This window comes from Pelecanus crispus, chromosome 5 (genome assembly GCF_030463565.1).
Source record: "Pelecanus crispus isolate bPelCri1 chromosome 5, bPelCri1.pri, whole genome shotgun sequence".
Classification (NCBI taxonomy): Eukaryota; Metazoa; Chordata; class Aves; order Pelecaniformes; family Pelecanidae; genus Pelecanus; species Pelecanus crispus.
In genome coordinates this window covers 70,504,760-70,532,548 of record NC_134647.1, presented here as the reverse complement: position 1 = coordinate 70,532,548, position 27,789 = coordinate 70,504,760, and the positions used below count along the sequence as shown (strand labels likewise).

Here is a 27,789-nt window from a genome sequence, read left to right as displayed (position 1 = left end):
AGGAATTTTTGACTCAGTGACACCTCCCTCCAGACTTGCAACAGATTTTTTGCAAACAATGCCAGTGAAATGCCACCATCACTTTTACAACTTTTTTTTTGTTTTCTTCCCAGAGAAGTGCATTTCTGTGCTTGGAGATTTTTAAATGCACTGATTGAATCTGGCAGGGGTAACCAAACACACACATCGCATGGGAAACAACGAAGGAGGGAAGGAAGGGTACAAGCAAATATTTCTTCAGGATTGTCAGGCCTTTCAGTTACCATGGCAGTATGTTTCCATGGAAGCCAAATTTGAAGCCTGTTGCTGCCACAGGAGTGGCCCAAATAAAATTATTAGTTTTGAAAATTAACCAAGCTTCTCTCTATCTTGAAAGCCAGCCCACCCACAGCCCTCAAAAAAATAACAGCATCTTTCCATCCCCGGTAAAGGATTCAGTAAGCACGTGGGGAAGGAAGAGAGAGCAGAAGAAAATACTACACAATGAAAAACAGTAGCTTCCTTTTATGCAACCAACAATGCAGAAATCGCACTGGTAAGCACAAGGCTGAATGCACTTTATGAAATATTGCACATAAAGGTCAGTAAAATCCTACAGAGCATCCTGTGCCACCAGCTCCTGAGGGGACAAAACGGGGTACTTTAAGACTAGTGCTGTTTGGTTGCCATTTGTTTGGAATTACCCCCCCTTAATCATGCTGATGCCTACCCCTTGGTTTGCTCGCCCACCTCCCAGGAAAAGCTTGGGGCAGGGAAGAATTTTCCTGGGAGCCACCTTAGTCAACAGTAAAAATCAGCTTAGCTGCTCTCCTTGCTGGTCAGAACATATTTCTGAATTCTCAAAAGTCATCTTTTGCCTTACGCACCCCATTTTCCGACCAGAAAGATATTTTCTGCAGCCCCTTTAATGACCCAGAAGCCAGGGAACCCACATAAGCTGCCTGGTCTACTTTATCACCAGTAACTGAAAAAGCGTGGCACAGATTCAGCCCTTTCTGAAGCGGAGATGGTGGGATTCAGCGATGAAGCGGAGTCGTGTTCTACAGGCTGCCTGAACACGAGACGTTCAGACAACAAGAGCAAACCCAGCACTACTTCAAAAGGACAGATCACAAAATCTCCGGATTAGTGACTTCCCACCCAGAAACAAGTGCCTCTTCCCCACTGACATGAAAAAAGCATTATGAAGGCCTACCAAATTAGGCCCTCTGGGGATAAAACACCTAAAGAAAGCTGAACCCTCCGTGAAAGATAAAGATCAGAGGGAAAGAGACACCTGTGATGAGAGACTGTTGGACCATCAGCTGAACCTGACTTCTCATTTTGAGGCAAAGGCAGATCTAAGACCTGTATCACCGAAACATTGCTCTTGTACCACTGCTATGAGGTCTCCTGTGCTCTCTGCTACCTCTCTTGCCCAGGAGGAAAAGGGAAGAAGCAGATGGTTTTAAAGCACAGTTCAAACAAAAGCACTTGATCTGAATATGGCAGGAGGATTTCCTTTGAAAGGAAGGCGAGTACAAATACAGGGCCTGCCACATGGTTTGGGATCCCTGCTCTCTTCAGACTTCACTGGAAAAGGAACGAAAACGCGCTGTGTTTGTCACAGATGGACTGATCTGATTATGCCAGGCACAAGCCTCACAGGGCACTGGGGAGTGCTGCATCCCACCTCCCTGGCAAAACACCCTTTCCCACCCAAACTCCATTATAAACTCTTAGCCATAGTCCTCCAAAGAAACTTAAAAATTACTCTGCAAGAGGCAGTCAAAACTAGACTACACTTGTGAGCAGAACAACTGGCTTAAATCAACGCCTCTTCCCTGTTTGGGGAGGTTGTCTCAGTTCCTAGCATGACACAGCTCTGGCATCTACTGCTGCTTGCCTTCCTCTCTGCCAGAGGTTACTGCCTTGCAGAAGAAGGAAAAGCATGTCCAGATTTTAGCTCTTCAGTGAAAAGCCTGACATCACAGCTTCAGGTCCTGAACAGGTAAGTTTGCAAGCAGGTACCAGTGGGGAGCAAGGATGCTCCAATACAGGTCACATGTGGAGGTGGCTGCTGGCAGCATCTCCAAGGCAGCCGAGAGCACCACAAGAGCCAGGTGGGGCCCTGAGCCATCAGCTGAAGGGCTTGTCATAACCATCATGCAAAGTTTAACCATTTAATGCCAGTCCTGCTGGGCACTTCCAATGTTTCACACACCAGTGCTTAAAATCCTTTGCACTGCACACACCCAACAGCTGAAGCGTTCTCATGCAGGAGAAGGCTTCAAGCCCAGGGGAGTACTTGCTCACCTAGACAGCAGTTCCACTAGCCAAAGGTAATGGCATGAATATCTCTGAATTAAGGTTTTCTTTGGACATTCCACGTTCTCTTCTCAAGCTTTCTTTTGTAAAGGGAAAGCAAATTTGGCTAGCAAGCCAGCTTCGTCCTTGCTGTGCAGAAGACACATGCATTGGATTCACTTTCCATGCTGGGTTTTGGGGAGAGAGAGAAGGAGGCAAGGACTGACTGTCCAGACCAATAGTTCACCCAAGAACACGGAACAGCAGCTTTGGTCTTCACTCCACTAACGTGCTCTCTGGGTCTACCTCTACCACCAGCGAAAAGCAGCAGGTGCAGAGCAAAGTCTGCAAAGGACCACTTACCAATGCTTGAACAAATCTACCAGACCCCGCCATCCTGGGGCAAGCAGCACTGTTAATGTCCCCTTTTCACACTTCCATGCTAATGCTGCTGCTTAGACTTCTGGAGTCTGAAAAGCTTCAGGGCTCTATCCAAGAGGAGTATTTTGCATCGCACCACCACTCCTGGCCAAACTTCAGGATTTCTGCTTCATACACAAATCAAAGGGAAGAACATGAAATGTAACAGTTCAGGTAAGTTCCTGAACTCACTGGCCCTTCAGTTATCTGATCTCTTATGAAGGTCAAAAGGATCACAGGATCCCTTCCAGCCCTCCCTGTGCAGTCATATCCTCATTTTACCTCAAGAAAACTGAGATCACAGCAACCTCCAGAGACTGATAAAGCAATACAGCCATAGAAGGAGGTATGCTTGGTCTTCAGAGATTTAAATTGTCTTAAATCCAATGTCACACAGAGAAGTAAGGAATTAAGTCATTCTCTATTTTTCTACGTCACCAAAAATCAAGAGGAAAAAACCACACAGAACTGCCAAATGTGTTAAATACATAACTTAAAGCATTTTAATAAAAACAAAGCAAAATACATTTCATAATCCGTCCACTGGCACAATGTATAAAATCTTTTAAATAACAACTTTAATATTAGTCACAAAATACAGCATGTTGTATAAAAATAGCTGTATGCACACTGTTAAAAGATAACATAAAACCGCTCCGAATAGGCCATGCAAAGACATTCAGCTTTGACCTTTCAACTTCCAAGCACTTGTTGGATTTGCTACTTTATTCCTTCTCATTCTGCTTGGGAGGGTTCTGTGCTGGCACTTGGGAGCCTCCTCCTCCCCCTCTCCACCCCGCACACAATGCCCTGGCAAAGGTTTTCAGAAATGGCTGGCAAGCATGCATCATGTCGTGCATCTTAGTGGCCCAATTTTCACAGCTTACATTTCAGAAAGTGCTCAATATCCACGTCCTTCTCCATGGACACTTCACCTTGGTCACACAAAATCTTCAGAGTTTCAGCCAGTACCCTTTCAAATTACTCCTGACCCCTGGTGCATCACAGTACTAAAACTGGAAGCGAAAATCTAGACACCCAGACTGAGATCACTGCAGGAGGCAGAATGCAACAGCCACAGCACCATTTTTGCACTGACGTACCTCTGCATTTGATAATCCTAAATTATTCACACACCAAAATTCACTGAAGCCTGTCCATTCACATGAAGAACTCCAGGTAACACACAGAAAAGGACCCGGAGAAATAGGAGTTTACAGAAAGGAAGGTATAACTGAGGATAGCATTAATATAGAAAAAAAAAAAAAAAGATACTAAATATAAACTGTTATATAAGCAGTCTGTTATACTGTGGTTATCAGACTTAAGAACGTAACTGCTAGAGAAGGGGACACACTGGACACACACAAAAAAAAAGATGACATGGAGTACATTTTAGTTAAGAACAAAAAGATGTCAGATAGAGAAATAACACACCCACATCTGTCATCGCACACGCTGACATACAAACTGTCAACAGGATAAAAAAAGCAACCCTGTCCTCTTCATCTCTACAAGCCTGAGCGATCCTTGCACCTTTACAGTAACATCCTCATATAATTTAAGCCCAATGAAGGTAATGGAGACAGAGATCCATGCAGTCATCATCTTTGTTTCCTGAGTCTACAGAAAGAGAGAAGGGCACTGCTGGTTGAAAACAGTCCCTGCTACTGACACTAGCAGCAGCACCTTGCAAGTTGTGCCATCAAGGAGATCAGCCATATTCAGGGAGAGACTTGATGCTCTGCTGGGCAAAGCAAGAAAGTAGCTTTTTTCTGATGTTTTCAAGTCCCCTTTTTAAAGCATGCTCTTCTAAGAAGAAAATAAGGAAAGCTTAGTGATTTACCACCTCAGATAATACAGCAGCAAATCCATCTTCTCCAGTTTAAAAAGATCCATTAAATTACCTTTAGTGCACCAGATCTGACAGGCAAAAAACACTCCCATAAAAAGCTGTCCCCTTAAAGTTACAAGTCACATCACAAGAGCAAGCTTTTAATCAAAGTATCAGAAGCAGAGCATCTTTTATCAGCGCTGAAAATCCAAATAAGAACACAGGCTGATCTTGCCAATCCATAGCAGGAAAGAAGTTTAAAAGGCTTTATGGGGAACTGGCTGAAAGTCACTGTTTTTGGTGGCGTGCGTCATTGCTCTGCGCTTGGCGAGGCGCGACTTGGACGGAGGGGAAAGCTTCATGGAGCACACAGCATGGGCAACGTTCTCCTGCTCTGCACTGAGTTCATTCTCGTGCTGAGACAACTGGCGGTTAAGGGCTATAGCCTCAGCAGCAAAAAGTGTCAGGTCCTTTGTGCTACTGTTCCTTTTGAAGGGAAAAGGAGAAAGCAGTTACAACACACGCAAAGAGTCACTTCACCTGGTTACCCTCCCAGCAGAATATCTATTTCCAGGCATTTTTTTCTCCTATCAAAACATCAACACAGCAGACAAAATGACCAGTTAGTATTTGCATCTCTCCTCATTGTGAGGACCAGCAATAAGTAACAAAAATACTCTGGGATTTTGGAAACAGCCACAGTTCTAGTCCTCCTTCTGCCAAGGACTTCTGATGTAAACCCAGGAAACCACCTGAGATGCCATGCTTAATTCCTACATGTTAAAAAAAGATGGGCATATGGGGCAATACTGTTGTATTTCTTCAGAGAACTGCAATCCCACTATAATTGCACATGTGGCTTGAGGAAATGCACTTCTGATGGGAAGAACCACCTGGAATCGCCAGTGGCAGACACGGAAATAGAAACAGAGACGTGTGATTCAGGCTCTCTGGCATACAGAATCTGCCATCAAATCACTTTAAATGGAGCTGGCCCTGCTTACAGTTAAATTGATACTGTGATTACCCCCAACTACAAAGGAAGTCAGATCTGAGTCTGTGTATATGATGATTATTCACCCATCAGAATGTAGTCTCTTTCGATAACACAGGCCTTTAGGCCTTTTTTCCCCTTCAGGGCAGCAAACTGCCAAAACCATCATTATTTCCTGTCTAAGATTAGCACTGCACTGCAGGAATCCTCTCCAATGCCTTTCCCACAAACAAGCAAGATTAGATCCTAAAGAAAAATCAGAGCTTTAATATTTCTGATATTCTTAATAAAATTAGTGCTGCACATTTATTAAGTCCCACTCTCAACCAGGGATCTTACCCCCCTATTTGTCACCTCCTACCTCTCCCCATTCTTTCAGTAACGATTCTTGGCCAAGTTTACAGACATTTAAAAAAAAAAAAAAAGAAATATTACCTCTGAAGAACTTGAGGTGTAGGTAATCCCCTTTCAGGTGCCTGCTAGAAGAAGCGGTTAAGAAAAGTTAGTTACGTATTAGCAGCTGGGAACCAAGCTTTCCCAAGAAAATAATAAAAAACAGGCGACTTCCCCAAATCTTTACAACTAATGGATATTGCATATAAGCTAATTCACTGTGTGTTTACAAATCACCGTTGGTTTACAAATCACATTTCATAACCTGTCTCCCCTCACAAGAAGATACCACAGTTTGCAGGTGTAAGACTAAAGCTTTGGAAGCTCTCCAGAGGGTCTATCCCTTCTTTCCTGAACTGGAAATGAAAGCAAAAGAGAATACTGCTGTTCTTTTAAAACCCTATCTACCAGCATTCTGCATTACTGTATTAAAGAGTAACATAATAATTTGTGTACTGCAGTGCTTTGTATTCACAAGAAAGCCATTTAAAATGCATAAAGCAATAATTAAAAAAAATACTTAAAGCTTGACGGATTCATCCAAATATTTACCACACAGAACTCCAGAACCAATAAAGCCACTGTATATCATTTAATTAATCAAGATAAGAGCGCTAAAACATGCAACATCTCTATTAAAAGTTTAGAGACAGCGAACAGCTTGTTTATCACTTTTGGAAGAAGAATAACTCTTGAAAAAAAAAATATAACAGGTGATACATACTCCTTGAACCCATGTATGTTGCAAAACTTGAGCAGCACTAAGTCGTTCTTTGGCATCACGAACCAGCAACTTAGAGATGAGATCTTTGGCCTCAGAAGATATATGTGACCAGTCCTTGTCAGGAAATTCATACTTGCCTTCCTGAATGCTCTCAAAAAGCTTGTTCTAGTAAAGGAAATTTTTTTAATTTAAATAGCGACTAGAGTGCAACCACAAGACTTCTCAGGTAGGATTCTTCTCACTCAGTTTTATCCACCTGATGTGGTGGGTGACAACTAAAACCATCCAGTCTGCTTATGGAGTCAATGGAGAGTGACAGGCAGCTCCACAGAGCGAATCAGTGCATCCTACAACAGGCATGTTAAATTGTCTGCTGACAACACCTCTCTCTCTCCCCCCAGTAACAGGGCAGCCTGTGGCACTCAGTTTTTAGAAAGAATAAATTCAGGCCCTGCATGGAGACTCTCCTGGGGCTCAACTTTTATCTGAGGAATTGTGGTGACTACCATAAACCAGATCAAGAATTACAGAAAACAGGAGGAATGGGGGGTTGGGGAGAGGGCAAGGAGAAGCTCTGAGATCTTACATCAAGAAGATAAAGAGGCAGTTACCAAACCTTACTTTAGAAAAGGATACTATCACTCAACTTTTACATTACCATCCTCGCTTCTCAGTGACAGCTTATCCTCCCAGATAACTGGCTGGGTTACAGACACAGCTCTTCACTGCTGACGTTATGGCAAGTCTTACACCCTAAGTTCACGGGGCAAACTACACTCTCCCACATATGCCCAGGATATGCACATTCACCTGGCAAACTCTGCAGACTTCTCCTCTGTCCCAGCCACAGTCTGTGCCACAGTTGCCCACAAATGGGGGATAACCACTGAGCATGATGTACAGAATCACTCCTAGGCTCCAAAGATCACACCGCTTATCATAGAACGTGGCCTCCTCCGTGAAGACTTCAACCACTTCGGGTGCCATGTATTCTGCAGACCCACACTAGGAAACCAAACTCAAGCAAGTTTTCAAAAGGAATATCAAATCAAAGCATTACCCAAGTTTTTTACCATTCTTTACAGTAGGAAGCTTGGTCTAAAAGGAGAATCGGACATCAGAGACTACTGAAGTTTACTGCTTTCACTGCAGGTCTCATTTTGTTAAGCCAAATCACAACTGTTGCATCCCTCAAGGGTTAAATGGAATTGCCAAGAGCTTTGAAACATGCTATGAGCGTACTGCATGGGAAAAAATTAACACATTTCAGGTGTAAGGACTACAGAGATCTAACAGAAGGCAAAAGAGTTCCTACTGTTCTTTAGCAGAATCATAAACTGTTCCATATGAATCTATGATCCTTTATACAGGGTCAAAATATTAATTTATATATTTCAGGTTTTTCAATCTCATCCATTAGTTATCAGGCTTTTCAGAAAGTACAAATATATCATGGGAGGTGATTTCTCTAACAGACTCCTGCAAAACTGTCAGATTTTTCTTTCATAGTAATGCCAAAAGCACAGCACTGTAGTTTTTCAAACTAATGTGTATTATAAAGCCACACACTGATTACAGAGCTTGCATTGCCCTTAGCTCATGGATCTTAGTTACAGAACTCACATATGGGGAAATGAACACAAAACTAAGGTTCAAACTCAGTCCATAAGCACACAAAAAACCTCCACGAAAAGCTTCCTCATTTGATGGGGTAAGAGACAAACAGGATCAGTGTGTTACTTCAAGTGTGTTACAACAGGAGAATTAAATCGATGAGCTCCCGTGCTTTTGTATATTTGTTCTATGACTGGGAAACCAAGACAGTATTTACCACATACATGCCCACTTTAAATGAACTATCCACCACCAGGTGTAGTTGCAGTAAGCCTTCTGGAAGCTCTCCTTTGGAGATAAGAAAAATTGTTTTATGGTAGAAGAAGAAAAAGCATGAAGCCACAGTAGGTCTCTTACCGGTGTTGTTAATTCAGGAGTAGTTATTGGAGTACATGCACTGTTCAGCTTCACCCCACTACCAAGATCAAAGTCACATATTTTTACTGGTGATACCTAAAACCAAGGACAAAACAGTAAGAGGTCCAGAAGACTGGGACTAAAGCAATATATATGAATACAGCGCCACATGGAAAACCCCAGGACAAAACCCAAGTTGTTCTAGCAGGAGGACAAGTGAAACCCAGTCTCTTACAGGTATATTCCACTCCTTGTATTTGCCTCCTCTGTCCCAGTTGCTCCCACATCCCCAGCATCTGACCCTATTACATTAATTTTTTATTTGGCTAGGCAAGTGCCAGTACACACTGAGGCAGTTTGGGAACTATATGTAACATGACCAGCCGGCCTTGTCCATTTGGGTACTGCCTCAGAACAGAGGAGATGCTAAGTTGTAATTGCCATGCCCTCTCTAAGAACAGTTGGCTTTTGATCTCCTAGCCAGATGCTCACATTTTTACAGCTCACAGAATAATTTACTCTCCTTTGGGCTTCAGTTCTATTAAACTTAGTTGAAGATCACTAATGGGTTCAGAAGTCTTCAAGAAAAACACAGAATGCGAGGGCTATCTTCGGAAACCAAGTTAAAAAACACACTTCAGAACGTTAAGAGACAAGAGTAGCACCTTTTCTGGAGATTCACACAGGATGTTTTCAGGCTTCAGGTCCCTGTGAGCAATACCTAAACAAGAGTACAAGTGTTCATTAGAGAAGATACTCTCCCATTTTATTTCTTATTGCCTCTCTTTATTAGAAGGTGGGCTGGGAAATATTCTAGGCCTGAGATTGCTGCACAACCCCCCCCCCCCAATGATACCAGAAATAATTGAATTTCAAAGTGTGTTTGTTAGAAGTCAGTGTTGCATCCTGCTATGTCTTTATCATCCTTAAATGTACAAGAGTCAGTCAAGCAAATAAGAACCTGCTAGCACTGGAACTTTTTGGCTTAGCCCAAATTAATTATGTTAATTAAAACCAGCTTATTAAGATGAGTGACCTGTAGGAAAGTTTACTTGGGTACACAGTTTAGTCAAAAGATTTTTGTGCCTTCTACAGTAAGGTCCTTCTTTCCAGAAGGATCAATTGGTGGTTTGCTGAACTCCTACCAGCACAGACAATACCCAAGACATTCTCCCCCAGAAAACTCCTGAGTTCCCAGGTGAAAATATCATCCCTTTAACGGTGAGGTACATACTCATTCCTGAAGTGAAAAAAAAAAAAAATTAAAGGCTTTGGTTGGAGATGCAGAAGAAAAGGCTAAAGGAGAACAATCAAAGTGCTTCTACATTCATTTAACTGCTACCAGAATAGGCAAACCCATCAGGGAAATGCAAAGTTATCTACCTGTTGAATTCACATGCAAAGGTGATTCTATGTTGTCAAAGCAGTTCTTCAAATGCCTAAACACACAATTTCTGGAAGTTCTCCATTTAATGTGATCACAGTTAATGGGAAGGCAGAAAATAAGAACCAAAAATCAGATCAAATGAGCAGCTTGGCTGTAATTTAGCTGCACTTTAGGTTTGCTTAAAAAAATTACACTCCAGGCACACTTGATACTACTTCAGAGTATGAGAAAAAAAATATCCCACCAAATTCTAGGTAAGGGAGTTTCTAATGTCTTTTCTTCAGCACACTCCACAAGACATAAATTAAAATACAACTTTAATAGCATAGGACTGATCTAAAGGAATCAGAGCTTTCATAATGATGCAGTTCACATTGCTTATGCATGTAAGATGGGAAACGACAAATGAAGATGGCCCGTACTGACATTTACAGCAAGGCTGACAAAACTCCCAACAGCTGGCTTGGCTTGCCACGTGAAACCCAACAGCACTTTTCGTATTATAGTTTGAATTCAAATGCCTGATTATGTAACATTTTATTTTGCAGTTGCACACAGCGCTGAGAAAAGAAAACAACTGCCCTTAAATGCTCCTCCAGTGGATTATTAGCAATAAAGCACACATATCCCAAGTGGGTGTAAGGCAGTATTATCATCCAGCTGAGTTTTAAACTACTCCTGGCAAAAGAATTAGCTGTGCTCATTCAAAATTTTTTTAAAGCATCTAGCTACAGCACTTCACCATTAAGCTGTGCAATAAAACTGCTTTAATTTCCTGTTTACTTTAGTGTTCTGTATGCTACTTACTAATTATTTTAATGTCACATGGAAGAACCATAAAGAGAACAATAAAATGAAAGGGGATGTTGTAGCCGATTCTGCAAGCCATGTCCCCACTGTACCAACTAACAGCAAATGACAAGAAAGAAAGTGGATTGCTGCTCTAAAGCCATTTTAATGAATCACTGCCCTCTTGTTTGGGGAAAAGGGAATTAAAAGTAAGAGCTGAGAGAGAACTACAGAAAGATATTAGCCAAGTCTATGGTTAAACTTCCTTAAACAGTGTTCTAGACTTTCAGCTGTTAAGCAACCTACTATATCCCTAACACATCAAATAAGCATTTCTCCACATGTTCAGGCTAAGTTTCCTGTTCCTTATTTGCCCCATATCTCAAAAGTCAAAATATTCTAATCACAGGTATTCAAAGAGTACATTCTCTGCAGGTTTAAAGTTGAGTTATCGCATAGACAGGCTATGAAGATTACCAAAAATCTTAATCCAAACTAAATTTGTTGAAATCAACTTCTGATAACATAGTCACAACACATGACAAGATCAATATTCCTCGGGTTTACCACTTTATTCCCTATGCATTGCTATACTTTTCTTTTAATGGGTTCAACCTATCAAGGTACCAATGCTGTGATTCCAACTCAAGCATATAAGCAGTCCTGTGACTTACAAGTAAAGCCTACAATTAAACATTTATTGAACTGGGGCCAGTACTAAACAACTTAGACAGCAAACATAGATCTGCTGAGATCTACCTGGCTAATCAGAACAGCAAAATAAATGGAGAGAAAAAGTTATCGAAATAAGTAACAAATAGACATAGCCTCAAAGTACGTGCCATTCTATTCAGAGGTAGTCACTAACAGTAACTGAGGCTGCTTAATCTATGCAAAACCAGACAATCATGACATAGGAAAGATTTTTAAATCTATCACATTCAGCATGAACATAGACTCTGGGACGACCATAATGCACACAGGTATTTTGAAATGAAACAAAAGTACTCCCAAGTAGAAAAAGCAGCAGGAAAACATTTTAACATAAAAGAACTCTCTACAAACAGAACTGCTTTTAAATCTGAGCAAATCCCTAATGAAACAAGGACACCTTCAAACAAGGACTATGGTTCACTTGTAGGCCTTCTCAACCCAACAGTGGGGGTCTAAATGTGAAGACCAAAAGCTGCTACAAACAAAGAGGTCTTGTAATCAGCAGAAATTCTGTGTAAATACAGAAAAGCATCTCTGTAGACCTGAAAAAGGCGGAAATTAAAAAGAATATCAGCTCCCTTTTGAGTAACCTTTACATGGTGGCTTAGGTAACAAGAACAAGCAAACATATTCTCCCTGGATGCCAATTTAACTTTTCTTCTTCAAAAGGCTATACCATCTTAACACAGCTGATTACTAAAACTATCACATTATGAAAATAATATTATAGAGGAAAACAGCATAAGTCTGGCATTGCTGTAAATGGAAATGCTAGCCAAGGCTGACTACCTACAGATAAAATGTGCTCCATAACCTAAGTGTACAATATCAACTAGTAAAGATGGAGACAGCCTTCTCTTACCTTTTGTATGAAGAAAATCAAGAGCAGAGGCAATATCTCTCACCACTTTGCTAGCTTCGCGTTCATTGAAGTGCTTCCGCTTTTGTATATGGGCCAGGATTGAACCTGTAAGAGTAACAGGTGAAAGGGAAAACCTTAGTATGAATTTTGTCTGGGCAGCCTGAGAAAAGGCTTTGTCAATACAAGAATAAAAACGCAATAGCCACTATCAGTCTGCCATAAAGGGAGAACTGATCTCAGTGTGAACAGGGCCAGAAGTAATTTAGAAAAGTCATTTGCAACTAACACTTAGTATCTTTACATGACAGAAACTAAAGTGTCACAATCCCACATTTTTATATGAAAATAGCCTCAGGAAATAATGATGAACTAGTACCAAGTATCATGAATCCAAAACCTCCTTTCTCATATTTTATAACTGCCTGTCACAGCAGGCAACTTCCGTGGACTGAACAGGGGAATGAGTAAGAAGAAAAAGGTACAACTGAACAGCTTCAATACTTAGGCATGCTAGAACATGATTTTCAAACACTGCAGCCCTCTAGTTTAAGCACAGCATGAGAGGCAATCACTCTTTGCTGCCCCAGCACATTGACTGGTCTGTTTTCCACACACTGTGAACAGTAGAGACTTGCTAATAGTACTAGTAAAACTAGTAAAACTCAAACATCAGCTAAGGATGTACACAGCATTTCAGCAAAACCCACACTCCCCCAGGTCACAGGTGGCCATGCTCAAACTAACTCTCCTCATTTTGTGTAATGTGACAATTGAAACCCTGCACTGAAAGTCAAGTATACACGTTTTTTGCCTCAACACCTTCAAAATAAAAAGCAGTTCTACCTTTAAATACACATTAAAATTCCTACTGGTAAGGGTGGACACCCATCAAAGTAAGGCTCATACACTGACTGAAGGCAAAATCTGCCCAGGGACATGAAATCTGACAAAAGACCTCTCAACTATGAACATAGTGAAGTACTGGTAGTTTGCAGGCAGAGCTCCATTGGTATCCCTTTAACAAAGGATAAAGGGAGGTTTGATTCCTTATCTTCTTTATGTGAATTCCATCAATCTTCTCAAAAGATGAAAAATGTCTTTAAAAAACCAATTAAATGTAGTCCACAGAGATCCAAGCCCACTAAATAGCCTTACTACTGTCTTTCATTTTCTTACTCAAAGAGGTATATTTATAAAAGCGATCAGGCAGAGAAATTCAAGAAGTAACTGCCATTTGTTATTATTGCCTAATGCAGTAAATATTTTATATTTTGGGAGATTTAGTTTTTATTCGTCAGTTCTAGATGTGGAAGGAAACCTCCTGTTCTCTATTACAGTAATTCCTATTCTTATACCATCAATGTCGCTGCCACCCCCCACAGCGAGGATTCAGAAAAGAAACAGGAAAACACTCCAAAAACAGAAAGATGGACAAAAGACTCTTCAGATATGCACAGATATGCTGCATCAGATGGGTGGAGGAAAGCCACTTTGGACCAGGTTATCAGATTTCAAATACAGGTTTCCCTTGCCGAAAACAACACTTTCTAGCTTGCTACAGATTTCTTAAGGGCACCGAGTTCAAAGGGTTTTCCTGCTATAGTTGTTCTTGACACCTTTAGAAAGTAGTAACAGTTCTTGAATGTTTCCATCCCTGTGGAAAAGACCCCAGACTTTCCAGGAAACAATACTGAGCCACCTGAAGTGCTCATTTCACTCAGCAGGTTTCTTTCAGATTACCCTTCTGAATAGAGCTGATGTTCCAAACTCTCTCAGATAAGAATTATATCAATATCAATGAAAACATACTCTACAGACTTTATATTCAACCCACATAGAGGAATCCCACAAACAGAAAGAACAGCAGCGCAGTCCTGTCGCAGTTGTTACCAACTCTTCGGTATTCAGAAAGAAAGCATCATATAGCACCTCCCAAAATGCATTTGGGGGGGGGTGTGTGTGGGGTGGGCAGGCAGGGGGAGAGGAAAGGACTCTTAAATCATGCAAGTTCACTATAATAAGCTGGATTTTAACGCTTTCAATTATAAAATGCTGTCAGGCAAGGATATTAAACGGCTTCTGCATATCACGGTGAACTTAACACGGTTAAAATGGGAGCAGAGCTCCTTCAGTTACCACAGCTACAGGAAGGCAAAGCTGAAAATAGAAAGCCCAAGTTATGCCCCAACGTTACAGGTAACATCAGTCTCTGAGACTGGAGTTACTAAAGTAAGGCTTGCATTGAAGATTAACGTTCTCATTCTTGCCAGCCACGCTGCTTGTAAGAGAATCTGTAGCGCATCAGAAGCTGGTCTGACCCCTAATTCCCATTACTTTCATAATCGTTCAAACCCACATATCTAACACTTGAAATGCTGAAATTTTTCAGAGAGAAAACTAGCCTCAGCCCTAACTGACCACTGTAAAAAACAGTAGCTAAGAGAGGGAAGAAGGTACAGCATTATTATCCTCTCAGCAGCCATGCAGGTACACTGACAACCATAGTCTCACAGTCAAAGAAGAGGGTTAACTACTAGAAGAATGAGGAGATGGGAAAGGAGACAAATGCAGATTCATCCCAATCGAGCGCTATTATAGCTAATTTGTCAGAGAAGTCTGTGCATTAAGAACAACAGTGTTAGAGGAAACCACAATGGAATGATGCAGTAATTTTAAGGCAAGGTAAACAAAAACTTTTACTCAAGAAAAAAAAAAATGTGTCCTTCTCTTTTTAGAAAGTTCTGCATCTGTACTAAAAGAATTTGCATTTCTGACACATATGGTTTGCTACTGAAAACCTTCTTGACTAGTGACAATAGATGATGTTCTATGGACAGAAGTATACTCCTCCTGAAACTCAGTTTTGCTTTAAAGGGTGGGCCACACGTTTAACTCATGGTTTTGCACAGCCATGCAATTAATGGATACTGTAATTATGCTCAACCCAGACAAATGTGAGAAAGTCCACAAAGGGCTTGATGTAGCCTTCTCATTCCCCAGGTGAGTGCTAAATGCTGGAGACCAGTGACACACACACTCACTTGATTGGCCCTCACACAGCCACAAGCAGACTGCTTCATAATTACAGCAACCCAAGGCAGAAAAAAAGATGGTTCTTGCAACAGTGCTCCATGAGTTTCAGGAAACAAAGTCAATCCTACATCAAGGGAAAATGCTATCAGAGTATATAGATGCTGTACTAAGATCATGCATAATACCTGACATACTGTGTGTCTCCCCTTGCCTGAAGGTACTAACTATATTCCAAAGCTTCCACTTTAATAGAGCTGACATTTCCATCGCTTAACTACAGAAAGGGATTGCAAATGTATGACTAGACCCATCAATATTCAAGAATAACTGCACTTCAAGTTTTATGTATTATTTCCTCTGCTACTTCTTTGTCTTAAAATTCTCAAGCATTTAAAATAAGCTCTTCATTTTCTACTTTAAAACACTGAGACAAACAGGACCAAGACGATTCAATGAACAAAGGCACAGTTACTGCACAGTACCTCCTCGCAGCTTCTCAAAGACAAGGTAGTATCTTGTGTCATCTTCAAAAAATTCTATTAACTCCAAAATGTTCCTTAAAAAAAAAAAAGGGGGGAGGTGGAAATAGAAGAAACAGGCACAGAGTATAAACAGAGCAATGAAGAGTTTCAGCATGGATAATTAGGAAGTGCCAGAAGTAACCAAAAATAAAAAGTGCTAATTAAACAAGTTGCTTTGGTTGCCTATGGCATTAAAACCACAATTCCAACTCACACTGAAATTTAAGCAGGGAAAACAGGCCAAACACCGCAATCAGACAGGATTATGAAAGAGTTCTGCTACTGCTCAATTGACAGGAAGATAACTGGTAATAGGTTGTATTTAATAATTTAGAACATTGCATTTGTGCTAAAGGCAAGAACAAAAAACCAATTAAATTGGCATTCTTTCTCTCTGGAAATCACAAGGCAGAACACACAGGACTCGAGGAGACAGGCATCTGTCAATATGACATTAAATCCAGTGCCTTAGTTACCATTTTTAGACTCACTCACTCCTGCCTAGCTAGTGTACAGTCTTTGCAGCACAAAAGAAAGAGCCCACGTTGCCTTGAGAATGTAAAACGTGTAAATTAGATTTTTCTATACTTATAGTACACACAAAATCTGAATTCTGCATGTGGTCATGAGAGCTCGAGTTTTTCATCAGTTATGTACTAGATGACCATATGCTCTTAAACACACAGAGAACAAAGATACAATCTGCTTCTCTATAGAACAACTTAAGCCCATGAGTTTGGTAAACAAGTTTCGTTTTAAATTAAGTGTTGTACTAAAAATTTGTATAAAAGGGCTCAATATAAGATGCACAACTGTAGTATAGATAGTAGCTGTTGTATACATTCTAGATTAGTAGAGACATCTAAAGGAGTACTTTCAGAATTGGCTTGAACTCATCAAGAGCATTCTGCCACTGACTGTGTAGGCTTTCCCTCCTTTTCAGACAGGAGTAGCAGCTTTAAAGTTGCTTCATCCTGTGGCTATGTGAAGTCAGCACACATCCAAATGAAAACTAAATTAGCTTGTGGCTGATCTAAGAGTTCCAGTGCAAAAGCAGTAAGGCTGACACAAAGAGGAGGACAAACCACACATTAAGGAAAGGAACGGGAAGACTGCTCCTCTCAACAGCAGCTCGTATTAGGTCAGCTTTTGCTGATGGTGAAACCACAGGGGAGAGTGTCAAAATGTCAATTCCTCATTCGGACAAAAGCCATGCATCACTGAAGCACATTCAGGCTACACTGAGCTGGTTGCTAATTGAGTTATGTGACTTTTAAATTTAAATATTTCCCTAAATTTCACAGGTAAGAGAAGGGGAAATTCTTATTTTGAATAGGTCAAGTCTAAATTTCAACTGGTTTTAAGGAGACTACTGCAAAGCTCCTAACCTAGTCACATGTAAGAGGCTTAAAAATTGGAAAAAAAAATATTTGGGATACTTTAAATAAACAAACACACACACACAAGGGTCTATACTTACTTGTTACCCTGACACTGGTACAGTGTTTCTATTTCACGAAAAACCCGACTCCGACTATGTCCAGCATTTTTTTCAATGATCTGTGGAAAGAGTTAGAGCTCATATTTGAAAAATCACTGCAGCAACTGTGCATGTGGCTCTGGAATTACATAACTGATGGAAAGCTTGAATCTCAGGCATACCCACCAGACAGAAACACTCCACCTTTGTTTGTTTGTTTAATTTCTCATCTGTCATTTATTTACAGTGTCAGCAGAGCACTGGAAGGCATTCAAAGGACAAGAGAAATGAGGAGAGGAAGAGAAGAAAGGAACTAAATCCACGTTACACAGTCACTGACCAGTTACCACAAGCTTTTTGTTGCATCATTTTAACTCTGCAATGTGCAAAAAAGGATATCCTTTGAGTTCCAACAAAAATACATTTGAGTCACATCAGACATTGAGCAGTCAAAAAGAGATTTGTCATTATAGGCACTTAAGTAAAAAGTACTAAATTCACCACAAAATGAGAGTTTGGTTCATAGTGCAAACTTCATGGAGACTGAATAATAAGACCTAATGTATTAAAGAAAACATACATTCAATCTCAGAGCTCTTCTGTACTGCAATCAGAAGTCACCTTCCTTCACACACTCCTCAAACTGAAAGAGGACAAGGGCTTTCCACAGAGGCTGACACTGAATGATCGCTACGTGAACTGAAAGCTCATGACATTACCCAAATACTACCACCATCTGTATCCACTATCAGTTTCTCATTTTAACAGGCAGAGTTCTCCAGTACAGAATGGGCAACCGTTCACCAGTACTAGTACATGGGACTTGGTATCTGATCGCATCATGTAGCTTTGTGTTTATTCCAGACTTTCAACTTCAACAATTCTACAAAGTACACACAAAATTCTAGCATCTAGAGGACTAGATTTTTAAAGGGGCTTAAAATTTTGTGCCTAAGGTTTTTGCAAAAGAATCAAGCATTAAGCTTTCCTATTACTATTATCTGTGTTTGTAATTACATGGGGGACTCAGGATAACCACAAATCTGTAAATGGGCTCTAATACTTAATATAATGGTATTACAGAAGATTCACCTCTATCAAAAAATAAGAGACAGCTTTACATGAACTAATGGCAGTAACTGATGCTCTCTGACTCAGAGCAGCATTCTCAAAAGCTTGCATTATTTGGTAGGCCACGCTAGACAATGACTTGGCCTCTTCTTTCAAAAGAAGAGATAAAAACTGGTAGGACTACAATCGAATCAGGACATGAGAGGAAAGCTTGCCCTGAGATCTAACCATCACACAGTCATTTACCATTTGTGAATTCTTCTGCAGCTGATGTATCAGTTCACTCCAGAGGCACAATACTTAAGACGACAGGTATCTCAATGGTTATAAAGCAGGCTCAATTCAAGCATCAAAAATTTTTTAAAAGCTTGTGCTATTACCCTCTCTATTACAGGTTTTCAATGAGTTACTAGGAGGGAGAAGACATGTTATAGACAGAAGTGATGCTGCTTTTATTCTATACTTACTTTTACTGCATATTCTTTCCCAGTTTGGAGGCTGACGGCACCCTGAACTTTGGCATATGCTCCCTCACCAAGAAGCTCAGCAGTCAGCTTGTACAAATCTGCCAAAGAAATCCAGCAGAAAGGACATATTAGCCAAAGCATTTCAGTGAATAACATCAAAACAAGCTATTTACCTGATCAGCATCCCTCATACGACAGCAACTGAAAAAATTCCCTTGGTGATGAAGACAGAAAACAGATTTAGGCAGCATTATAGTAGATGTGACAGCCTTAATTATGTCTCATTTTTCACTTCCCCCCTTCAAGTTCCAGGAAAATTTAAAGTAGACTTCATTCCAGCACCAAAATTACAAGTTTGTTCATACAAGAAGTGTTTTATATCTCAGCAATTGCTAGGACCTCATCCACCTTCCCCATCTTCATATAAAACTTGGAACGAATTTTTTCAGGTGGAAAACATGCCTACCACACAAAATCTACTTGCAAAGATAGTGTTTTAAGTATAATTGAAATTCAAATGTTGAAGCCTAGAAGACTGCTGCCATCTTGATTTGCAATGTACCTTATAATGCTACTTGCCCACTAAGAAATTTTACACTGGTCAGGTTTGTTGCACTGAACTGTATTTTACCTACAACGCTTCACAGTTTTTGTGCTCACATCTATTCAATCAAAACATTTTGACATCAGCACTGTTCCTACTTAAAAAAACAAACAAACAAACAAACAACAACAACAAACAGATTATGAACAGGACTCAGATTTCACCACTAATAGAAAAAAAGAGACCGAAGACCGAAACATGAGGGATAAAGAAAAAGAGAAATGTTAACTTATAATGTTTGCCAAAAAGCAATGTTTAGCTAAGAAAACTGAGAACAGCAGAGGGAAAACAGACTACTACAATCCAAAGTTTAGAAGTTGCCACCAACCTTCAAACTTCCCAGGGACATGATCTGTGGCTCTGGTTCTTTTCTTCTTTTTCCTTTTCCCACTGTCTGCTATGGGGAGAGGCTGACTGCTGACCATCTCTGTGTGGCAGAACATAAAGGTGCCTTTAACACACAATCAATTACTTTAGAAGAAAATGAACATGCTCTTGTGTGTTTATGTTCTTAAGCTATCCAAAAGTTTCTCTGCTTGTCTTCATCACAGGCTGCCCTCTCTCTGTAGACCGCCATCTCTCCCCCAAATATGAGAGGAAACCTAGAAAGACAATTTGTGTGCGAATTAACAGCTCTGGGGAGGTTTGATAAACAAATATAAAAACAGAAGAAAATAACTATGCAACTGTACTGAATCTTCCTCTGACAGCACAGTAAGGCAAAGCATGGGAATAACCTTGTCAACAACCACCATGAGCTACCCACAATATAACATGTACCCGTATGCAAGCCAGGATTTACAGCCCCCGCAAGGGTGCTATTCTTTGAGCTACTCTACTGTTTTACAAGTAGATTTTTTTCAAGTCAGCTTAAGAAAAGGAGCTTCCAAAGCAGTAGGAAAGTGTGGGGAAGTTTCAAACAACCCAGTGAAACAAAGCAACCACAGGAGTTAACAGGTCAAAGGACCAATCTAGGTCAGTCTATGCTGCCAAAAGGCCAGAAAAAAAAAATTTCTCACAGAACCATGATGTGCCTTTCTAAACCACAGATCAGTGGATAACTTATGCTCCAAAACAAGCAGTGTTTATGGCACCTAGATATTTTTTCCTGCTGCAGATCTTACAAGAGCTTAGTCAGAGATAATAATTCACTGATGCAAGATAATATGGCAGAAAAAGAACACACACCCACATATTCTTATGGAAGGCCTAAATAAAAACATTGCCATACACTTTCTCTACCAGAGGCCGCTTCATACAGCTAACCTATCTCCAAAAAGATTAAATGATTCCACACTGTACTCACATGAGCACTTCTCCATAACACCAGTCACATCCTGCCAAGTTGGACCTAACAGTTAAAAATCACGGCTCAAAGTCTTCTGAGCAGTAGCAAAGCACTGCTAAGACATTTTACAGCCAGAAGGACTTCTAAGTGAATTCGCAATTAAAGATCTTGTATTACAGAAAAAAATAAATCCCTGGAAATAGTGTAATTATGAGAACACTGCTAATGAAAGAAAAGCAAGCCCTAAAAATGACGACAACAAAGTTTTCTGGCAATTCTTGTTTAACAGAGAGCCTTTGTGAATAGCAGTTTTTCTGCCTTTCACTGTTTCTGAAGTACTCTGAAAACACAGGAGAATCTCCAAGGTGGAAAATATTACACAACAATCTACCAATACATTAAATACTTTTTCTTTACTTCGTTGTATTTTTCTTGTCAATATCTGTCATTAATAGTGTCACTTAGAACTCACATTGTCTGAAAATTTAAGACAAGTGTATTTTGAAAGCCCTTTCTCTTTAACAACTTAGTGAAACACTTAAAAATGTATCACTCAAAGCCTCAAGACAATAATAAATCCTCATTTTCAAGTCTTAAGCAGAATGCATTAAGAAATTATTACGATGGATGACATATGAGAGTTCTTAAATACAATAAGAAATACAGAAGCATACATTTTATCAACTTCTGAAGCAACAGCTGCTTTTTAACTCAAACTGACACCCATACAGTTTTGAATTTTAACATAAAGAGAAGGCTAGCCTTTGATAGCTAGTTCCAGCTCTCCCCAATTTCAATTCAGCCTGCATTAGAAGTTATTCAGAATTGGACTCGAAACAACACATATGAAGCTGCTCAGAGATAGAGCTGGTCTGCTTGAAGGAGGTGCTTGATTTCCAGAAGGTGTCAAACAAGTCATTTTAATGACCTGACCTTCTGCAAGTCAACAAGTCATACCTAGACAGGTTCTATTCCATTTCGAATACTACACAGCTTCAGAGCTTGTAAAAGAGACTAAAAATTATGCAAAAAGACAGGAAATGAATCCTGCATCTTGGCACAGCTGACATATTTCTTCACAACCCTCTCCTGCACTCCACCAGTTGGCTATGATATTTAGAGTCTGGTGTTTAATAACTCATTACATTATTTCAATTCCCTTTAGTCTGACTCAATTCCTAAATTACAGAGAACTGCTTCCTTGAAACCAGGAAGTTCACTAGTCATGTATACAGAAACCAAATTACTGAAAAGCTAATGTTTTCAACCTATAGTCTCAACCAAATTTGCTATCAGACAGGCATAAAGCGTTTGATGTACTACATTCTTACCACCCTTCTAGTCTGCTATTTCACATCATTGTGCAGTTCACTTCTGTCAACACAGCTTTTCCTTTAAAGGTATCACAGCTTCATTCTCATTATTCACTTTGTTATAATGAACCAGTACTTAAGTAACAGCTGGTATGAGAAGAAAATGCCTTTAGCCCAGCTGAATGCTTTAAAGGTTTTTCAGGCTTTCAAAGAAATGCTTGTGTTTCGGTGACTGTATACCAAAGAGCTTCTGATCACACTGAAAGACAGCATGCCTCAACCATCCAAGCAATGCTGAGGTGTTTTGCATACTGCAGGACTACCTCTGGCGACAAGGACACTGTGGGTTCTTAGGAAGCTCAGCCTGCCAGACAGAAAGCTCAGAGACTGGATGAACTGCTCTGGAGGGAAATGGCCCATGGACGCGTCAGGTCCAAGATGAATGTTTAACTATTGTCATTTTAAGGTAATTTTTCAATGTGGCCCGAAGCACTGAACCCTGCTTCCACCAAACGAACTTGTCCACCCACTTTGTGATCTGCTCTGGCTGAATGCAGGGAGGTGGGAGCGGAACACAAGTTGGTGTTCAGAGCAGACTAGCCAAACCTTCGATAAAGAGCACTTCTTACATCCCTCTCGACCGTAACAGAGTCAGACTGTTCTCCGAGAGACTACTGCCTGACTAGCAGTCTGACAAAAGCTGAAAAAACAGGGAATGGTTCAAATTCTTCTCTGTCCTCCTCTTCCAGTCAGGTTAGGATTACTTCTTTACAGATAATGTAACCCAGCAAAATCCATACTGCAAGCAAAAAGAGAGCAAGCCTGTCTTAGCTGCAGTCTTGTTCAAGTCCTGTATTTTATTATCATTGTAATTCAGTGTTGAGGCAATATTTAACATACGCATTATTCAGAGCCTACGTGGGAGGTATAGTTACAGCCTTTCCCTTTTGCTATTGTGGCCTCTACAACTATCTTCAAAAGGATGAACAAAAGCACTTACCATAAAGAAGACTTGCAAACAATGCCAAGTGAAGAAGAAAAGGAACAATTACGACAAGTTTCACTTCATCCAGATCTTAAAACACCCTTCATCTTGCTTCCTAACACTCCATATACAAACATGCCAAAATCCAATATCCAGACATAACTCCCCTCTCATTCTAATCTGCTTCCCAAAGGAAGGAAGGAAGGAAGGGTATATTTAGAAAACAAGCATACACACATACAGGAAGCACTTGGAGAACACAGTACAGATGCCTTTTTCTATTAAGAAGATACCTTGTTTGTGCGTTTTAATTCAATGGAAGAAAGCAGTTTAAGCAGAGAGTCTGGGTACTACCACCTGCTTCAAAACTGGGTCTTGCTTGAGCCGGGTTGTTCTGCAGCTGAAAAGGAACACAATCACATTCACATTCAGAAATCACATATACAATGTTACATACATTCTGGTAGTGCCCAGAGTCTCAAGAGATTGCAAGAAAAAAACTCAAAGTTGATGTGCTGGTACAGGATGTTTTCAGACCACTGAGGTGGTACCTGAACAGCTACAATTACAAAAATATTACTGTCCTACAGATACTGCAAAAGCAAAGGCTTTTTATGCAGACCAAAGAAAAGACCACTGAGATCTCTGATGAGGCTTCTCTAATTGAGATCTAAAAATACTATTTTGACTAACTGAACAGGCAGAGCAGTCTGCACCTTCTGAACAGCATCCAACTTCTCTGTTGATTTACAGTTATTTTCAAAGCCATTGCTTACTTGTTCAAACAGCTACTGACTGATTCAATAAAATAGTTAGGCATGAGTAAGTCCCTTGAGTCCACAAGCATGACATACCTGTACCTGTGATTCTCAGACTTCAAATGTAAAAATAAAAAACTTTAAAGTTTCAGACATTCACAGTTTTGGACAAACAAATAAAATGGAAACAGATTTCAGTCTCATTTTCCCCCCCAACTCAGTTGCTCACATCATTCTTGGACCCTCCCTTCTCCACCAACACTTTGATTCCTGTAGATGTGGCTCATAATGAAACAGGACTCACTTAGCAGGTGCCGATTCTGCCAAAACTTGCTAGTTGCAGGAAGTTCAGAATAATCAAAGCTACTTTTATAAAGCGACTACATAGCGATTAGTTGTGCTCGTAATGTTACAGATCAAGAGAAACACAATCTGAAGGATGCCCAATTCTTTAGGACAGCCCTGTGTCAAATCCAGATGCAAATTATTTTAATACTTGTTCTGCATTGCATTAAGTAAGAATATTAATTTCAAATTGTAAGAAGTGAGTATTCTTACAGGTCATTCATCTTTACAGTAGTTTGCCATAATTTACACTTAGCTGTCAGAGTTATCTTCTCATCCCACCTACAAGAAAACTTTTAGTATCATTTAATTCATTAATCTGAATTATCTATGAAGGAAGAGGAACTTAGAAACATCCACCATCTTCCCAATAAGATACAGGAGCATTAACATTTTAAAATGAACACCCAAAAGTCCACAGGAAGCCGAAGCGATCTGATTTCATGAAAGAGCAAGTTGAGAAAAATCATCAATTCTGCCTTATTACAGGCATTACTGTAACAGCTACACAGTATAACAGCTGACACCATCCTTCTGAAATCCTTCACTGTGTAGAAAAGGTTACAGCAACCTTTTTCTTTACCTCTATGCTTCTCCCTGTGACTCCCTTCTGTCACACTTTTAGAAGACCAGAGTCACCTTATCTCCTGCATACGCAAGTTGCAGAGCCTAATTTTTCATACTCTCAGCTAGCCACTTCCCTTGCAAACTAAGCATGGGGTTTCTGAGGTTCTGAGTCAAACCCTCCAGCAATGGGTGGATCTCGGAGAGCACACAAAGTTATTTCAAACAGATTCCTTCCACCCAATTTATTACTTCACCGTGATTACTACTGGGAAAGCAGGGAGAACTTTAATGGAGAGGAGAGCACACAGCATTCCTTTCCCTCTCCTGTTGGGAGAAGATAGCATATTTTAGCACACATGCTGTAGACATGAGATCTTCTGCTGAGGTCTGCCTATGTTTACATAGACACACACGCATTTCTTTAAAAGCATTAGTTACCATTCAGAATGGCAGCAAAAGAACTGTTATCATCCCAACTGGAAAGACAAAGGCAAAAAAGACAAGTGTGCTGACCCTGCTATAAGTTAACAAGTAAGGATAACAAATGAGACTGAAGGTGGCTTAAAAACACACAGTAATCTTTTTGATTTCTTGTTCTAGGACGACGTGCCTCTGAGGCAGCCACATGGACAAGAGGACATAATAGGGCGTATTTCACAGGGCTAACAAATAAAGGCGAATGGTAAGCCTTGTCGGGAACAACATGGCACACACAGCGGTTATTGCACTAAAGACCATCTTCCCTCCTTCCACAGACAGCAGTACAGCCAAACAAGATATTTACTGCTACTGACCACTGGCAGACAATTCGTATTTCAGAGTTTCCATCACAGTGCAGTACTAACTTAGCTGCAAAATTATTCTGAACTCATACTCTAAATGAGAAAGGTCCTTGCAATAGTACTTTGACTCAACTACTCAAAGCTTCTCTAACCCCTAGAGAACTTTTAAATTAAGGAGATATACAAGGCAATTAAGTTCTGAGGACCACTTACTAAACAGCAAGCTGCTTACGCTCCCTTACGTCTGATGGCATCAACAACTCTCAGAAGACTGTCTCTGCATCACCAATTGGCTCCTCTAACCCCACTGAGCTCCCTTGCTAGTTTTCAAGTCTAAACCAAAGAGAAAAACTTCTTAGGAGACTTCTAATTTCATAGAGATACAAGATAAGCATTTCCTGCTCTTACTCCACACCCCACAAATGATCAGATAATGACATTTGTCACGGGAAAAAAACCCTACACAACATACTCCCATATTAGCAAGCAGCCCTGTTTGGAAAGTTTAATCTAACTAAACGTATTTTAAAGTTTGAAGCAAGACTGATTTTTCTTCCTTCCCCCCTCCTCTGTACATCCAACTTTAAAATTAATAGTCATTAAACTACATTGCATTTTCACATTTGATGTCACATAAAATTTGTACCAGTGTTTTAACATTTGTTACCAGGAAGGTACTGGAAGGTAAGAGGAAATTCTTCATAGCAGTAAATACCTTTTTTGAAAGCATTAGGGAGTACTGATAACAACATTCATACCATGAAATAGTGTCATGATGGACAATACTCAATGTCAAGAAACTTTCAAGCGTCTAAGGCACCCAAATCCACTTTACCTGGAAGGCTGCCAATACCAAAACAAATTACCTTTAGAACTGCAGTGGAAGAGGTTCAGCTCCGCAAGTGTATTTTGCCTTGCTTCCATCCAGCACCTGGAATGCTGAAGAGGAGCTCTGTTTTGAAAAAAATGCCAAACTGTAGTCCTTCAAAGTTACCAGAATATATGCCAATCTTTCCAAGCTAATTGTGTGGCATAAATTTGTACAATAAAGAGGCTTTTATAAGCAATAAGCTCATAAAAGGGGGAAAAAAAAAATCTAAAGAGTGGTTTATTTCTAAACAAATCTGACACTTCACAAACAAGTGCCAACGGTGTCAGGGGAATGGGCTAATTTTTGGCTATCACACCTACTGCTGAAGCCAGCAGCCGGGCTGTCACCAGGGCTGTACGCTGCCTTGTGTTTGCTTCTCTTTCCCTCTGAACTGCCTCAGAAGGTCACCCTGGTCAGGCTAACAGATAATGCAGAGGTTAAGTATCGATCAAATCTAGACAGGTTTTCAGTGTTCTCAGGGATTTATAGGTCTCATCATTTTACGACAGATGAAAAATACAAGAACTAGAAGATCACTTCTGATCAAGTCTAGGAACAGGTTCATTCGCCTTTGCCTGCTCTTCTTCCACTCCAGCAATATTCTTAATAGAAAGCAGCCACCGTAGTAGTTTATAGACTTACCACACTTTATTAAAAAACGCACTATGTATGAAATACAGCAGTTTAAGCCTTCAGGGAATAACCAGCTCCAAGCAACAGGAAACTCCCACGTCCTTGAGAGCGAGCCCCGAGCCCCGAAGCTGCCGGCCGGCGGGCTGGAGGCATTTTACCGCCTTCCAGCTGTCCCTAGCCACCGGCACCACCCCCAGAAACCAGGGCTGCCACCGCTCCCGCCGTTCCAGCGTTTATTCCTCCGCCCGCCCCGTGCCTCGGAGGAGCCCGGACAAGCCCCGGTGAGAAGACTCGCCCCCACAGCCGGGAGAGCCCAGCGACCCTCCAGCTGACCGAGGCGGGGCGGGCGGCGAGCCGCGTCTCCCCCTCGCCGCCGCGCAGCCCTGAGGGATCGCCGCAACCCCGCGCCCCCCGCCCTCACCTCCATGGCGGCCGCCGGCGTCCCGGGGCGGGGGTGGCGCCGGGCCGGCCGCCCCTGCCCCCCTGCGCGCCGGGCGGGGCAGCGCGCATGCGCGGCCGGCGGCGCGTGGCCACGCCCTGTGCGCATGGGCGGGGGAGCTGGGCGCAGGCGCAGTGCTGCCGCGGGGGGGAGGGGCATGGCCGCGGCCCTCCTACCAGGCGTCGGGGAAGGGGAGGTTGTGGGGGCGTCTGGGGTGGGGGTCGCTGCCCAAGCTAGGCTGGCAGCTTGCAATCTTCT

General features: G+C 41.1%; 1 protein-coding gene across 4 annotated transcripts; it reads right to left on the bottom strand.

Moving 5' to 3' along the window:
- Positions 1–3,352: 3,352 nt before the first annotated feature.
- MKNK1 (MAPK interacting serine/threonine kinase 1) lies at positions 3,353–25,884 on the bottom strand. Of its 4 annotated transcripts, none has more exons than XM_009479831.2 (12): positions 25,875–25,884; positions 19,879–19,977; positions 18,947–19,044; positions 17,409–17,488; positions 15,890–15,963; positions 12,375–12,479; positions 9,288–9,343; positions 8,623–8,718; positions 7,462–7,656; positions 6,652–6,816; positions 5,970–6,013; positions 4,155–5,026 (listed from the first exon to the last, which is right to left on the bottom strand). In XM_009479831.2, exons 2-12 carry the CDS (start codon positions 19,973–19,975, stop codon positions 4,798–4,800), a joined length of 1,239 nt encoding a protein of 412 aa, XP_009478106.1. In that variant the 5' UTR covers positions 19,976–19,977; positions 25,875–25,884; the 3' UTR covers positions 4,155–4,797. The 4 variants fall into 4 exon arrangements, with proteins under 4 accessions (XP_075566252.1, XP_009478106.1, XP_075566251.1 ...); XM_075710136.1 differs by lacking the exon at positions 25,875–25,884 and adding an exon at positions 23,430–23,494; XM_075710137.1 differs by lacking the exons at positions 4,155–5,026; positions 25,875–25,884 and adding an exon at positions 3,353–3,446 and having other exon boundaries at positions 19,879–20,104.
- Positions 25,885–27,789: the final 1,905 nt, after the last annotated feature.